Source organism: Mesoplodon mirus (assembly GCF_964341445.2).
Source record: "Mesoplodon mirus genome assembly, chromosome: 12".
Classification (NCBI taxonomy): domain Eukaryota; kingdom Metazoa; phylum Chordata; class Mammalia; order Artiodactyla; family Ziphiidae; genus Mesoplodon; species Mesoplodon mirus.
In genome coordinates this window covers 104,116,071-104,132,958 of record NC_138988.1, presented here as the reverse complement: position 1 = coordinate 104,132,958, position 16,888 = coordinate 104,116,071, and the positions used below count along the sequence as shown (strand labels likewise).

The following is a 16,888-nucleotide window of genomic DNA, read 5'->3' as shown; positions in this document are numbered from 1 at the left end:
TCATGTGATTTCTCTGCTGGGGGGGGGGGTCTGCTGCCAGGGTGAGGGTGGGGCCAGCCTATTAAGCTGCAAGGTCGCACTTTCTTCCCCTCCCCTGCACCTTAGGAAAGGAAGCCCAATTAATAGCCGCGTCCGCTACAGGCGAGCACTTAAAACAGACACAACTGACTTCTGGCCACAAATCGGGTTTTCATTAGTGACTAAATAACAGAAACATAGTGTAGTGGGTAAAATCTCCTCTCCAGTACCTTGTACTCGGTGCGGGCCGGCGGGAGAGTTTGGCACGGAATGGGGATGGGAAGGAAGGAAGGAAAGAAAAGAGGTTTTTACAGAACGGGTACAGCGCTCATTTTTCCGGTAAACATCTCTCTATCCGAGAGCGGTGTTTTTCAACCTTGGCTAAACATTAATCCCCTGAGGAGTTTAAAAGCATCTGGTTGCCCAGGTCATACCCCCAGGCCAGGCCAGTGTGTTCAGTTTTTTTTCCCTAAAGTCAGCAAGCCAAACACTAAAAGTTACACACGGTTCTAAAAGGCCTAGCGGGCTCGTCCAGAGCAGGAGTGGACAAACTTCTGCAAAGGACCGGAGACTAAATGTTTTCGGCTTTGTAGGGCCGCATCGTCTTGGTCGCATCTGCTCAGCTCTGCCATCGTGGCATGAAGTGGTCACGGAGGATACATGTGGAAACACGTGAGCACAGCCGTGTTCCAATAAAACTTTATTTACAGAAACAGACAGCGGGCCAGAGTTGGCCCGCGGGCTGGCGTTTGCCCATCCCTAGCCCAGAGGAGACGGGACAGTGGCTCTGCTAAATCTCTCCTGAACACCTCCAAACACATTTCCCCTCCCAACACGAGACCCCGCCCTTTGCAAACCCAGTCATGAAAGTCATGTTGCACACCCAGCAGGCGTGTGTTCAGCCAGACCGTGGAGGGTAGGAGGCTGGAGCCGGGCAGGGGCGCCCAGGTCTCGCCCCACTCCTCTGTCTACTTCTGTGTATGTTAGAACGTTTGCCAAGATGAAACGTTTAGAAGAGGAGATTTTTTTTAAAAAGAGGAACATTCCCTCATTAAAAAAACCACAAGCTGAAACCGGCGGGAGGTCTGGGGACCGCGGGGCCCGAGCCCGGGGCGCGGCCCTGGGACGCGATGCAGGGGGCTTGTGGGGGGGCAGGAGGATACTCACGACCAGTAGAGCAGCATGAACAGGAAGGGGCAGATGATGAGGGCCTGCAGCACCTGCCAGTCGCGGCACAGGGCGGCCAGCCCGGGCATGAGGAGCTGCCCCGCCGTGGTCACGAAGCTCGCCACCATTGTGATCAGGAACCGTTTTCCCGGGGGGCAGAGCTCTATGCCTGGAACACAGAAGGGACAAGAGAGCCATGAGCGCCGGGCCAGCACGCTTCCCATCTGGCCAAGGACTGCCAGGTGGTACGTCAAGACTGAGACGCTCGCTTGTACAGCTGGACGAGCTGAGGCTCCCCCTGCAAAGGGAGCGAGATCGTTGCTCAGGGTCACAGAGCACGTCGTGGCCGAAGAACGCCGTGATGGGGAGCGGCCGGCCCGGGAGCCAGGAGATGCTGCCTCGCGGGGAGACAGGGCGCGTGCGTCACGCGCGGCCCCCACACCTCCCGCTCTCTCGGCGTCCCTGAGCTCCCTCTGCCGCCCTGCCTTCCGTCTCCGCTGCTGGACCACGTGGCCCTCCCAACCTCCGCACAGGGCACAGGAAGCCCAGCCCAGCTCCCCGCGCCTCACCACCCCTCCTTCCATCCCCGAGCTCTGAGTTCCAGGCAGCCCACTCACACGTGAGACCAAGAGAGGTCCGTCGTACCCAACCCATCTTCTGAACAAGACAGAAGCCAAACCATGAAGCAGACTGGATCACGTAGGGCGGATCTCACCCAAGCCCCGCCTCCCTCTCAGAATTCTGCTGCCCCCGTGACCTGGGCATCCCACGCACCCGCCTCAGATGACGGCTCTGCCAGCAGGGGCAGGTCTGATTCACCTTCATAGCTCCAAAAACACCGGTGTCTGCCTTCAATAAATGTCAAGGACATCACGGTACCTCCTGTTTGCAAGAATTTATGCTCTTAATTTGACCTTGCACAAAAAAAGATGGTCTCACCAAGCACCCAAGTGACAACCAGTGCACACCCACTACATGAATTCCTGTAATAAAAGTCCCCAATACTAGAAAATGCAGCTGGGTTTTATATATTTTCCCCCACAGAGCCTGTAATTTGTTTGCTATTCTTCCTCAACAATTTGCAGGATTCCCTAAAGCTTGGCTTTTTTTTTTTTCATTTTTTTAAAAAAAAGCATAGTTAAAATGATTTTTTAAAAAAGAAGAAGACATGGGCTTCCCTGGTGGCGCAGTGGTTGAGAGTCTGCCTGCTGATGCAGGGGACACGGGTTCGTGCCCCAGTCCGGGAAGATCACACATGCCACGGAGCAGCTGGACCCGTGAGCCATGGCCGCTGAGCCTGCGCGTCCAGAGCCTGTGCTCTGCAACGGGAGAGGCCACAGCAGTGGGAGGCCTGCATACCGCAAGGAAAGAAAAAAAAAAAAAAAGACAGACCCTCAGGAGAGAATACTTCTCACGTCTCTATATCCAGAGACTGTTCATAGATCAGTGGCTACAGCCCATCTGCTGGTCGTCCAGAGGCCAGAGCAGAGGTCAGAGGTCAAAAGGCAGTAAGAAGGGAAGCAGATGAGAGGGGGCGGAACAGGCAGGTTACGTGTGGCCACAGGATGGAATCGGCGTTAACAAGGATCATGCACTGCGCCAGCCAATACCTACACCGGCTCATCTGTAAGGAAGAAATAACAGTCGCCAGAATCTCCATCCTTGCCCTGCCACAGACAGACAGGTCAGCATCACAGCTCTCTGTGAGTGAAAGAGAAACCTGGCCTTGCTAAGAAAGAACTTTTGCTATTTAATTAAGAAAATAGGATCAAACAGTTCTCTCCTGGCCACATGTACTGTGCTGCTGTTCCTTTCAGCGCCCAGGCCAGTTTCATGTAAAGGGTCACTTCCTAGTGGGGCTCAGGTATTTACTCCACATCTGGCATTCCTTTTTTTTTTTTTTTTAAACTTTTTATTTTATTTTGGAGTATAGCCGATTAACAATGCTGTGATAGTTTCAGGTGCACAGCAAAGGGACTCAGCCATACATATACATGTATCCATTCTCCCCAAAACTCCCCTCCCATCCAGGCTGCCACATAACACTGAGCAGAGCTCCCTGTGCTACACAGTAGGTCCTTGTCAGTTATCTGTTTTAAATATAGTCGATCCTGGGCTTCCCTGGTGGCGCAGTGGCTGAGAGTCTGCCTGCCAATGCAGGGGACACAGGTTCGTGCCCCGGTCTGGGAGGATCCCACGTGCTGCGGAGCGGCTGGGCCCGCGAGCCATGGCCGCTGAGCCTGCGCGTCCGGAGCCTGTGCTCCGCAACGGGAGAGGCCGCAACAGTGAGAGGCCCGCGTACCGCAAAAAAAAAAAAAAATATATATATATATATATATATATATATATAGTCGATCCCAAACTCCCTAAGTATCCCTTCCCCCAACCCATCTGGCATTTCTGCTCTTAAAAATAATAAAGAGATCAGGGTCTTTTAGAAAAGACTAACAGTTGCAGGTTCTAGTTTTCACGTATTAAATAAGCACAAGCAGTGGATGCGCTGCTATGGAAACCAGAACTCGGCATCAGCCAGGGCGAGTGTGATGCTCTGAGGCTCGGCACAGGTTAGGACCGGACGAGAAAATTTAGCACTTGGCCACTCAGAGAGGTAACGTCAAGACAGCATCATGGCTTCACGTCCTCGGGTTCGCTGATTCGACAGGCCCTGTGCGGGGCTGGCGGTTCTCCTCTCCTCTACCTGGCTCTTTGATTTCGCAATGCAGTAAGTATGAAAATATCTGCAGCTATCGTTCTGGTCCCCCAGGCCCCCTTTGGCGCGTCTAATCCCACACATCAGTCTACACCACGTGCTGTCACACAGAGGATCACAGGCCACTTCCCAAAGCCGGGTCGAGGTTTGTGGGCGACAAAGCAGCATCGCCCCTCGACAGGCAGAGGATTCCAGAGTCTGGCTCCTCCTCCCTCGACCCTCCCCGTTACCACTGCTCAGACGATGATGACCTTGTCGTGGTTCTCCTCCTACAGGGTCTCTCCTTCCCCGCCCGTAAGTGGCCCGAGCGATCCTCTAACTCCCAGGTACCTGGATGGGAAGCATCAGCGTCACCTGGGAGCTTGTTAGGCACACAGCCTCAGGCCCTGCCTAGGCCCCCAGGATCACACCTGCATTTTAAAGAGAGACCCAGGGCCTCCCTGGTGGCGCAGTGGTTGAGAGTCCGCCTGCCGATGCAGGGGATACGGGTTCGTGCCCCGGTCTGGGAGGATCCCATATGTCGCGGAGCGGCTGGGCCCGTGAGCCATGGCCGCTGGGCCTGCGCATCCGGAGCCTGTGCTCCGCAACGGGGGAGGCCACAACAGTGAGAGGCCCGCATACCGCAAAAAAAAAAAAAAAAAAAAAAAAAAAAAAAAAAGAGAGACCCAGGTGCCTCTCTCACAAGCACTGGCTCACCGTGCTTCTCCCAAACCGTGGGCATCACCCACAGCAGGAGAAATGCTTTTGTCCCCCAGGCACATGTCTATGAGAGCGGAATAAGTAAAATCATTTCCCGAATTCTCCAGAGCTTCTGTTTTGCTAGGAATCCTAGCAGAGATTTTGATTCATCTCATCAGGGAGAAGAACGTAGAGCATTCCAGCAGATCTACAGTATTTTAGTATTCCTGCCGAGGCAATGGAAAAACACAGCCATTTGATGTAAGGACACGGCTGTGACACTTACAGTGACCCTTTTGCCTTGACTCACCAGGAATTCGTCCCGAACTGCTGCAATCAACTATGTTCTGAAGGTGGCTGTAAAGATGTTTAAAAAAGAAAAAGCAATTATCAAAGAACCTCAGGCACTTTGGGTTTGCCTTCAGTCACATGCTCCTTTTGGATGATGAGAAGTCAGCTTTTCTGAAGTGAGGAGAGGAAGGAATACATCAGAGCGTGAATGTCCTAAGTCCTTGCATCTGGGAGGGGGCGGGGACTGCAGGTAGATGGTTCTACCCGAGGAAGGTCTGATCCCAGCTCTGCGCACAGGAGCGCTCAACCCTTATCCTTTCTTAAATGCATTTTTAAAAAGCTGTGTATGCTTGCTGCAGGTCCGGGAGTCTACGTTTTCTTGGGATCTCGAAGTGCTCCCAGCTGCTCTGAAATGAGTCTCCAGGATTTTTCTGGATGGCAGTCGGCCATAAGGAGGGAACACATGCAGCTGGCTGACAGCATCCGCATAGAATGAGGAGGAAGTGGGCCCTGCAGGGGAGAGGCTGGGGCGCCAGTGTGGGCGCACGGCAGGCGTGGGACCCCTTCCCTGCCCCTTCCTGTCGGGGTGAAGTCGCTCAGCCTCTGTGCTGCTCCTTCCTGGCCTACAAAGTAGATAACATTCCTCGGCCACGAGGTGACGCACATCCAACCGCCATTCCAGGCTGTCGTCCCTACAGACCTCAGGCTCAGGCCGTCTGGGTCCAGCTCCAGGTGGGCTCATGTCCCCCAGAGACTAAGGCCAGTAAAGTAAGTGCTCCCATGTGGGACCTGAACGATCCTGGGTTTTAGGCAAAACTCGGTCGGAACTGACAAAACGATACGCATACAAGCCCGTGACAGGATTCTTGGACGTCAGTAGCCTCTGCTCTCCAGGGGATGCTGACAAGGCTGCGTGGAAAGAACAGTCTCCTCTGGGTGACGGTCCCTCTCTCGCTGCCTCCGCCTCCCCTTCGGGCTGTGAGGCCCACACCCACCTCCCCCCACCCTCACGAACTCCTGCACCAGGTAGGTCCCCAGGAAAGAAACAGGGAGTCTGGACTGGCAAGAAACCAGCCTGCACGCAGGTGCCCGCACGCAGGTGTCCGCACGCGCTCCCAGCGAGCCCAGCGGGATTTCAAGCCCTGCTCCTGTCCCCACGACTTCTCGAGAAGCGCCAGCCCCTGCGGTTTCCCTGGGGCGCCACCCGGGTCTCTGTGGCTGGACCCAGACGTCACCCCACCTGGGACAGGGGTTGTTGGGGGGACTCAACTCGCTGTAGGAGGGAGACGGGCTCAGGAAAGGACAGTCTCCCCCAAACTGTGTTCAAGCACCAGAACTAAACATGCTTCTGGATCCGCTGGGGAGTGAGAAATCCATCAAAGCCCAGGGCACCGCCGAGCGGCTCGGCCATCCCCACCAAGGGCCGCTGGGCCCCTCGCAGCCCCGTGGCGGCAGCACAGGCCGCTCAGGGGCCACTGGGCCAGACGCACGTCCTTCCACGCGGAGCCCCTCCCTATGCTCCCAAGAACCTGTCATCAGCCGAGTAGCTGAGGGGCCGCTGGGGAGAAACTGCCCAAATTAGGAGGAAGGGGGCCCCGCCAAATGGAAGGGGCGTGGCATCGCCGCCCCCCACCTTGCGCACCGGCTCCCTCCAGCCTGGCCCGGCCCAGCCTCCAGGCTGCTGATGCCCCCCCGGGCCCGGGCTCCTCCGCAGCAAGGGGGGCGCGCTCACTGGCTGCTGCCCCGACACCCGCCGGCCTCTCTCCTCCTCCCTGCTCCCTGCCCTCACCAAGCTGGCCTGGAAGGGGACACACCACTCTCTACTTGCAGCCTTGGCTAAGGTCACGGGGCCCCCAGAACCCCGGAAAATAGACCTGTGACATGTGATTTTGGAATTCCTTATTATAGCAAGCGGCCTGAAATCGCCAGTCACGGAGACTCAAACAGCACCGGAGGGCGTGACCGTAAAAGGCTGCTATTATCACAACAGCCCCATGTCTTACCTTCCCCGTGGAAAACTTCCTTTTCCTCTCAATTTAGGACCTGCCAACCCAGCGGAACGGTTAAAACCACCTCCATTTAGAGAAAAGAAGATAAAAAAATATGGAAACATAAATATCTCCCACTAATCACATTCCAGTGCCTGCCAGACAAACAGACTCAAACATTTATGCTCAAATGCAGAAGAACCACATTACCTACCCGATGGCTTACCCATCAGGTCTGCGGCACTGGGCTAAGGCAAAGCTCGCCCTCACTGTGGCTAAACACGTCGGTGGGCATTTTTCATCCATTAAACTCACTCAATCTGCACAACTCTCTGATGTAGGTACTGTTTTTAATGCTCATTTCACACAAGAGGACCCTAGAGCTCGGAGTGATTATGTGACTTGTCCAAGATCACACAGCTAAGGAGGGAACCGACTAGGCACTGAAGCTAGGTCCCCCCTCCCCCGTGCCTCCACCCGCCTGGCTACAGGCAGGTCTCCAACAGGAGTCCCTGGTGGGTCTGGCCTCTTTGCTGTGCCCACCGGAATCTAAGGTCCTGGAGGTCAGGCCTCCTCGGCTTTGCTCACGGCCCTTCCTCAGAGCCTGGGATGGTGCCTGGCACACAGCGGGGACTCAGGTATCTGTCACCTGAGGAACCTCGGGATGGACTTTTCCTGTCTAGCTCAGTGGCTTTACCTGCGCTCCTGTTTCCTTCGATTTCTATGACGGAATCAATTAGGGTCACGGTAGCTGAGACTGGTTAGTAAATCTGCAGAAGCTGGTCTTACACGGGAGCTCACTGTGGTTCACAGATTCACACACTGAGCTCTATTGGCACTGAGCTCTATTGGGGGGAACACTGCCCACAAAGCCCAGCTATGCAGTAGGAGCCACTAAGCCCAGTGTCCTCTCCAGATCATGAATTCTTTCTATCACCTTATGTTTCATTCATTCACTCATTTATTTTTGCGGTACGCAGGCCTCTCACTGTTGTGGCCTCTCCCGTTGCGGAGCACAGGCTCCGGACGTGAAGGCTCAGCGGCCATGGCTCACGGGCCCAGCTGCTCCACGGCATGTGGGATCTTCCCGGACTGGGGCTTGAACCCGTGTCCCCTGAATCGGCAGGCAGACTCTCAACCACTGCGCCACCAGGGAAGCCCACCTTATGTTTCTTTTAAACAAGCATTATAATTACTCAAAATGAGGAAAAAGGATTTAAATGCTCACTGATGTTTCCACTTACCAATCTCTTCTGTTTAAGAGCAGTGACTAATGTTCGGCAGTGTACACGCGTAAGAATTTACATTAATACCACTTTCAGTCTCCCAGCATTTAGTGAGAGAGGAAAAATCCAGCGAGAGGAGGGACTTGAAATATCAGAACAGCCTCAAGCCCACTGAAATCCTTGCATTTTGCGTCTGCTGAGCACCTTCAAGCTGAGTGAAGGAGCAGTTACAGAGAGTGGGTGATTTTCGAGTCCAGAACACAGGTTTCCAGCTGCCAGTTCCAAAGTGACAATCCTCAATCCTCATTTTCTTTGGTACCATCCATCCTATGGGTCAAAATAGCACTTACTGACCAATCACATTTGCATCATTAGATGACGCATCCAAGCAGAGTTCTCATAGACGGCAGGTTTGAACCCTCGGAGGAAGGTGGCCCAAGAGAACAGTTCTAGGTTACTTCCAACTCTGCCTCGCGTTAGCAGCACACAGCTCCCCAGGTGTCGGAGGGCAGGGAGGACCCCCCAACTTTTATGTCTCTTCAACAGCACTGTCGACATTGTTGTTTTTTATGAGCTTGACAAGCAGTCAGGAAAGTAGCGGTTGGGTTTATGGCAAATAGAATATACCTCAACATGAGGTCACAGTATCATTACTGTATAATACCTGGTAATGGTAAATGTACTTCACTCTTCAGCATACTCTTCCTAAACAGGGAGGAATTCTTAGCAATCAGTCTTTCTAAACAAGGTCTTCCTTTTTTCTCATTTGCCTCTTCTGCGTACCTTCCCGTTTCTCTTATGTCTGCATTTTTAAAAGCTTTCGAAAGCTCATACATTCACCAAGAAGAGAGAATCGTGTAATGAATCCCCAACGACCACGTGTGGGGTCAGCGCTGATCAATATTTTGGTTCTCTTGGTTCTTCTGCCACTTTTCTTTCACTGTTTCCTGTAATATTTTAAATCAAATTCTTTTTTTTTTTTTTGCGGTACACGGGCCTCTCACTGTTGTGGCCTCTCCCGTTGCAGAGCACAGGCTCCGGACGCACAGGCTCAGTGGCCATGGCTCACGGGCCCAGCCTCTCCGCGGCATGTGGGATCTTCCCGGACCGGGGCTCGAACCTGCGTTCCCTGCATCGGCAGGCGGACTCTCAACCACTGTGCCACCAGGGAAGCCCTAAATCAAATTCTTGACATCATGTCATTTCACTTCTAAGCCCACAGACGTCTCTCTATAAAAAGGGTATTTTCTTACGTAAAGACCAATACCATCATCACGTCTGACAAAATCTATGATAATTCTTTAATGTTATTTATTCTCCAGTCTATGCTCTAATTATTCAATTACCCCCAAAATCTCTTTATGGGTGTATGTTTAAAACACCAGGTCCAAACGAAATTCATATGCTCGGCTCTAAGTCTCCTTCAATCTAGAAAAGCCCCTCCCCATCCCCTTTCCCAGGGCGCGGTCTTGTTGAAGAGGCCAGACGGGCTCTGGTTTTGTCTGAAAACCTACTTCCCGGGGGGTGCTGACTTGCTCCTTCATTTGCGGTTTTAATCTCTGAACAGTAAGTTAGACCTGAAGGTCCAGCTGGACTCAGGTGCAACATTTTCGGTAAGAATGGCTGGCGGTGGGCCTGTGCTTCCTGCTGCAGCCCCCCAGGAGGGGCACCTACTTTGGAAGATGCTGAGCTTGACCAACAGACTCCCGTGGTGGTGTCTCAGCCTCCCACCCGGAGCCGCTCACCAACACCTTCCTCCTGGCTTCAACATCCCCCGACGGGCAGGGCCCACGTCAGTGATGTCATCAGGGGCAAGATTTCCTAATTCCGTCGTCACTGCGCGTTGTTTTTCGCCTTGAGTTACACGTGTACAGGAGAACTCTGATTCACCAGGGAGGGCCATTCAGAAGAGGCAGCATTACGGAACCACAGGCACACCAGGCGACGGGTGATTTCACAGGTCACGTCACCTCTGAGAGCTCCCACTGTGCCCAGAGCAAAAGCAGGCCTTCACAGTGACTGGAGGCCTGACGTGTTCTCCAGCCCCTTCCCCTGCCCGTCACCCACTGGCCTCCTTGCTGCACCTGCTGTCTGTCCCTGTGCCTGGAACACCCTCCCCGAGTGTCCCACGCTCCCTCCGCCCACGTGTCACCACCACGCCACACAAAACAGCCGTCCCTACCCTGTCTCATCTCCCCAAGTTCTTCCTGATGACTCACCACACAGGGCACAGTGTCTCTGGACAGTGGTTCTCAAGTTTCTCAAGTGTGGTCCCAAACCAGCAGCAGTGGCACCTGGGCCCGTGCTGGAAACACAAATTCTAGGGCCCTGCTCCAGACCTGCTGAATCCGTACCTGGGGCTGCATCTGGCAACCCGTGTTAACAAGCCCTACAGCGGACCTGACACATATCACATCATTCAATCCTTCTAATGACCCTAGGAGGTAGCACTATTTTATCATCAAATCTTAAAGATAACAGAACACAGACTCCTGGGCCCCAGCCTCGAGATGCTGATTTGGGGGGTCTGGGTCAGGGTTCCAGAATCTGTGCTTCTAACAAGTTCACAGGTGATGCAGGTGCTGCTCGTTCAGGGGCCACGCTCTGAACCCCAGCGCTGTGAACACCGTAGGGAGAGTTCTACACATCTTAGCCCTGAGATGCCATATTAACGTCCCCTTTGCAGCATTAGCGTATTAGAACTAACAAAGCTCAAGGCTACACTGCAGCTTAGAACACCTGTTGGCCTGCAGGCCTTGGGGAGACTACATGCTTGCTTTTTTCCCAATCACCATATGTGTGACTTTCTTTCCCACTGAAGAAAATAGCTCTTCCAGTGCCCCCAGGGCAAGGCAGGCAGAGGATTAAAAGACCTGGAGTTGCAAAGAAGTTCAACTCTCAGCCTAATTCAGATGAGAGGAAACTCAGAGAACACCCACCGGGGCTGGCAGAGTCCAATGCCAGTCAGGTAAGAAACGTGCCAAACCGGCCTGGGAGGAGGGGCGGACCTGCAGCGAATCACGGCTCGCTGGCTCCGTTTAAAGCCCTTCAAATTCAATTAGAAGAAAACCTCTGTCTGGGTCGCACGGAACCCGGCGGGGGCCAAGGTCCGCCACACGCTGCCGGCCTGCTGGCTTCATTCACGGGGAGAGTAAGGTCGCAGAGGCCGCTGGCAGCAACCAAGCCTGCTCCTCCCCGTCTCTGTGACGTCCAGCACTGCATCCAGCACCCAGCAGATGCTCAAAAAATGCTGCACTAAGGGGCTTCCCTGGTGGCGCAGTGGTTTAGAGTCCGCCTGCCGACGCAGGGGACGCGGGTTCGTGCCCCGGTCCGGGAAGCTCCCACATGCCGCGGAGCGGCTGGGCCCGTGAGCCATGGCCGCTGAGCCTGCGCGTCCGGAGCCTGTGCTCCGCAACGGGAGAGGCCGCAACAGTGAGAGGCCCGCGTACCGCAAAAAAAAAAATTGTCCCAATTTTTGATAAAAATGAAACTGGCATTCCTTCCCCAGCCCTCCCCTCCCCCTGCCTCCCCCCCCCACCCGGTGTGATAACCTGGCACCACGCTCACAGGCTTTGATAGGGACAGACACTGACCATCACTCGCCAGGTGCAGCCGGGTTCCCAAGCCCTAGCCCCGTCCCTCCTGGGGTGAAGTCTCGGCTTTCCAGCTCATGACCTTGAGGAATATCTGCCCCGAGGCCAGCCTCCCTCTGCAGTTGTACGAAATTAAAAAGGACTGTATCCGCAAGAATCCACCTGCCGGTCGCTCCTTTCCCACGGAAACAGCATCATCCAAGACAGGCAGCCCAGAGGCGGCAACAGGAAGAGCAGAAGCGCTGAAACGGGCTGGACTTTTCCATTTCCCAAGTACCCGCCTCGTGGTCTTGAGCTGCGTACTTAACACACTCACGCTGTCACGGGACAGGGTGACAGGTCCCCGCCGGAAGGACAGGTGACAGGAGGTGAGCTGCCGGGCCCGTCTGCCCCAGCGCCTGACACAGCACATCCGAGTAACAGCTCAGGGACTCGGTCCAACGGCCCCGGGGCTGCGGGAGACGCTCACCGCCACAGCAGAGGCTCTTGCAAAACGCCCCTTTAGTTCCAGGTAACCACAAAACAAAGGAACTTTTGTAGAAGTTTATAACTCTTGTGAAAGTTGGGGACTTTTTGCATGAGAATGGCAACCTCTGAAGTGCCAGGAATGCTATAACCACAGTGTACAGAGGAAGGGCCTTTCTACATGATCCGCCGTGTAAAGGTGAGCAAGGATTTTCCAGGCCCCATGCGAAAAGGGAGGAGACAACTGTTGCAGCCAATGTGCAAGCAACAGAGCACAGGCCTCGTGGAAATGGATGGGCCACGGGGAAAGGACAGCCCCGGAATGCGAGGATGGGAGAGGTCCCAAGAGATTTGTCTGTGGGTTTTGATGGGCTCCATTTAGAAGGGACACACTTAGCATTTGGAAAAGCGGCCCTGGAGGCACTATAGATTCTAAGTAATTCTATTTAAAAGAGCAGTGTCTTCACACTATGTTCCTTCTTTAAGGGTAACGGTGAACGGCCAGGAGCCCCATCTTTCATGCCCCCCGTGAACGCAGACGTTCGCATCACACACACACCTCCGACCGTTTCATACCGTTCAAAACGGCCTGCTGTGAAGTCAGGGATTGTACGGCTCCCTCTAGTTCTTGGTTCTGAAGGAGGCATGTTCAGGACAGACGGCGCTTTATAAAGAGCAGGACCCTCACGCTGAGGATCTCTAGAGGCCGACCTGTCCCGGGTGCCCTTGTGAGCTGCAGTGGGAAGTTTCCCAGAAAGCATCCCTGCTCTCAAGTTGAGAGGGGGCTTGTCGGCTACAAGGGATTTAAAGTTTGGAAAAGTTCTGCCACTGAATTATAATTTTTAAATTTTGTTTAAAAGATTTGATTCCAAAGCCTACTTTCTATATGGTGTAAGAGTCTGTTTCAAGGCCAAGCTCTGAGGACACACCTGAAGCTCACTGTTAGTATAATGACTGCCAGGCCTCCAGGAAACTTCCAAGGTGGGTGTGTTTTGTTTGCTCTCTCCCTCTCTCCCCCTTTCTTTGGTCCAGAACATAAGAGCACAGAAGTCACCCCACTTTGGATGTGATGCTGCAGTCACCAGTAGTCACTGCTGCGGTTATCAGGTGACAATCAAATGTAAAAGCTGTCACACAAAACAACCCCAGAGTCTGGGGTACATGTTCAGCCAGCACCTCTGAGTCATGCTGGGCCACCTTTGACAAAGTTGATAGAAGAGAAAGAGGCAAAGGGGCAGAAGACAAACGAACTATTCACTTATCATCTATCACGACCAAAGCTTTCCTGCCAGGGTGGGGCTGTGCTTGGAATTAATTACTAGTGAGGAATGACTCCATCTGGTTTGGGAAAAATCAAAATTCGAGTGATGGGCTTTACACAGAATAAATAATGTAAATTCCTTAAAAGAAAAGTTAATAGATTTTTAAAAATCATATAACTTACATCTCCATGTATTTCTCTCATTTCCTGAACAAATTCTAGGGTCCAAGTGCTTAAATGTATTTTGATTCATGGACAGAGGAAGCCACCTGCCCAAGAGAGTTAAGAAGGTAACCCAAGTTTCGTAACACCTAACCTAGCATTTTATTCCTCTAGGTAAATAATATGGGTTTAAATGCTGGGTGTGTCTGTGTGAAAACTTATGTTCAATCAGCATGTTAAGATGGGACCCTGAATTTCAGATTAAACCCATTACAGCGTGTGATACTTTAAGGATATGAATCTTCTTAACATGGTTCAGCTCCTCCAGAAAGTCGCTGTATGGCTCATACACTGAGATAAAGCAAAACTGAAAAGAACATCTCAATTCATTTAGGCAACCAATTACTAAAACTGAAATGCAGAATGAAGTGGAGCCCCAGAAACTATGAACGAGGCATGCTGGGTCATCCCCACGCCTGTGGTCCTTCTAAACGTGGAGGTCCCCAAAAGCAGCGCTCCTCAGAGTACGGCTCCCTTAACCCTCTGCATCACCCTCCCCTGGGATCCCCTGCCCAAACCTACAGAATCAGACACTTCCTTGGTAGAAGCCAGAGTTTAGCAGGGCGTCGAGGAGATGCTGATGCACCTCTGTCATCAAGCTCCAGCAAAACTGATGGGGTTCTTCATCGGTCTCAAACTATCATCAGACAAATAACATCTTCACCTGTTAGTGTTGCAGGGGAGGGGAAACCTTTTCCCTACCCTTTTATGTGCGCTTCCGGGGGCTCATGAATTAAACTGACAAAAAGCAGATTAGCAAGAGAAAAGACAAAGTTCACTGCTGACTGTGGACGTATGGACGCAGGGGCTCACAAAGAAAGTGGCTCAGAGAAGCAGTTAGAATTTGGGGCTTATACACCATCTCTCAACATGAGGAAGGAGTTAGGACTTCAAGGGGCAATAAATAGTGAGAAATGAATGCCAACTACATAGATGAAAGAAACTATTGGAAAGTAAGGTTCGCTTTAGTAAAGTCTGTTTATGCAATTTCTCATCTCTGGTGACAGGAGTCACTACCCGCGTCCCCCGCCCCCGGGATAGGAAGCTTCCCATAAAGGGGGGTGTATGGGAGTTGAATTCTTTCAGAAGATCTGCTTTTAGGCAGTAAATGGAGGGCAGAGAAAGCCTCTTCCTGCTTCTGTCAAACGTCTTCAGCCCAAAGTACTGCTTATGCCCCCGTGGCACATTCTGGACCCTTTCCCTAGGAGACACAGTCACCGGCAGCATGGCCTTTATTCCTAACCACGTGCTTGTCCTATTCCCATTTTACAGGGTGGCCCCAAGAGGCTGGTGACCAATCAGGTCTCGGGTCACGTGGTTTACAGTACCTAGACCTTGAATCCAGACCTTCTGGATTCTAAATATCAGATGTATCCTTTGAGAACAAAGCAGACAACCCGGCCCTCCAAACACGCACACAAAGTCCCATTCAGACACGGTCTTCCTATTAGTCAACTCTTTTCAGTAAGACTCGCTCAATTTATCACCACGACCGCTGATCAGACCGGCTAAGCTTATCCAGGAGGGCCCACGCCCGTGTCTGCTGAGACATAATGAAACACTCAGCAACCAGCCCAATGTCTAAGGGCCCACAGCTTGCTCCTGAAGTGTCCATCTGCTTCCAACATCACGACGCTGATGGATGACCTCGAGGACCGGCGTGGAGTCAGGCCCAGCAAAGAGCTCATCATTGTCAAACACTCGTGCCGACCAGCGAGCAGCTCTCCCACGCAAGAAGGAAGAAAAGCATTTTATTTGGAAAAGGACAAGTGGAGGGTACGAGACGGAAGAAGAAGAAAACTACATTCTATAAATACTCAGGATATTATTTACTTCACTAAATTTTATGCTGGATTCATTAACTCTAAAGAAGATCTTTGATAAGGAATGGAACACAAATTGGAGTGTTCAGCCCAGTCTCTGACAGCATTCGAGGAATATTCTGGTTTCTACAGCTTCTTCTTCCAGAATTGTACCTGACCAAAACGGTAACCACCTAAGGCTTTTAAAATTTAAATGTAATTAAAGTTAAATAAAATAAAAAATTCGGTTGTTGAGTTAGGCTAGCCACATTTCACGTGTTCTACTGGACAGCACAGATCTAGAACCTGATGTCAAAATGTCGAAATAAAGACACTTTGCCAACATTCTCAAGAACATGTAAGGAGGAAGGAGGAGGAAACTGAACTTAAAAGATTATTTTTAAATTGTGAAATATTTCAAGTATATTGGAAAAGTATAAGAAATACTAGAAAACACTTGTGTGCCCAAACACTTGGTTTGGTCAAATCTTTACATTTACCGTATTTCCCCACTTCTTTTTGAGTGAAGATAAGAAAACACAACAGACACAGTGGAAGCCCCCGTGGGCCCCTTCACGAGCCCACTGAACGCTCTGCTGAAAGTTCAAAAGGAGCCCTGCATTGGTGTGCGGCAACCACGCGGTGAGGACCCTGCGCTCTGGACCAGGCGGCACGGGCTCTAAGCTTCCGGGACAGCTAGAGCAACTCCAGGACGTCTGGAGATCCGCTGAAGGTTAAAGGAAACTAATTTGAACGTACAGACAGATGCATAAAGATCCTTTTCCTGGAGGTAGACGTGGAGAGCATGTCTTGAAAGAACCAATTTCAAACTTCAAGCATGTTAAAATTCGTGATCCTTAGGCACAAATGCCTCCAACGAAACCCTTCAATACCCCCTTTCTGCCCCTGTAACTGCAGAGACAAGCTTCTTACAACTCTCCCCTGCTGACGCCTTGAACCGAGACGTAAACCCCCAGAAAGGCTGTGCTCTTGGCAGTTCGGGAGCTAGGGAGAAGTAGCCACCGCCCTGGGTAAATCATTCAATAAACCTTAATATCAGGAAATGAGCAAACCCCACACCGAGCAAGCTTCCTTTATACACAGAAAACAGCTGTTTATCATCCAGTATTTGACAAAAGGTCCACTGCTAAGCCTGTAATAAATATGTGCATGTGTCCCAACGCGAAGGACATCTGGCTGCACCAGGATGCTGTACACACTTTCACTTAGCGTCACTTCTGTTATATCCTCGAGTCCAGTGGACTCCGGGCTCCGACACTTGGGGAATTAGCACACAGAGGTGTTCAGTGGCTAGGGAGTTTCGAATGCCAAGATGTGTGTTTTTTCGTACAGCCTACCTTCATTCAGCCAAAGAAAACAGTTCTCAGAGGGGAAGGACCCACTTTTAAGTTATAAGGAAAGTACACGTAGCCTACCGTTCCTCAAACACGGTGGCTTTTGCAGGAC

The 16,888-nt window shown here is 52.0% G+C and overlaps 1 protein-coding gene across 2 annotated transcripts in view; it reads right to left on the bottom strand.

The window, feature by feature from the left end:
* Positions 1–16,888, bottom strand: part of SLC22A23 (solute carrier family 22 member 23) — a 148,683-nt gene that overhangs the window by 42,048 nt on the left and 89,747 nt on the right. For both annotated transcript variants that reach the window (XM_082637658.1, XM_082637659.1), the window contains exon 4: positions 1,186–1,354. In XM_082637658.1, coding sequence (XP_082493784.1) covers positions 1,186–1,354 — 169 coding nt within the window. The remainder of the gene's footprint in view (positions 1–1,185; positions 1,355–16,888) is intronic.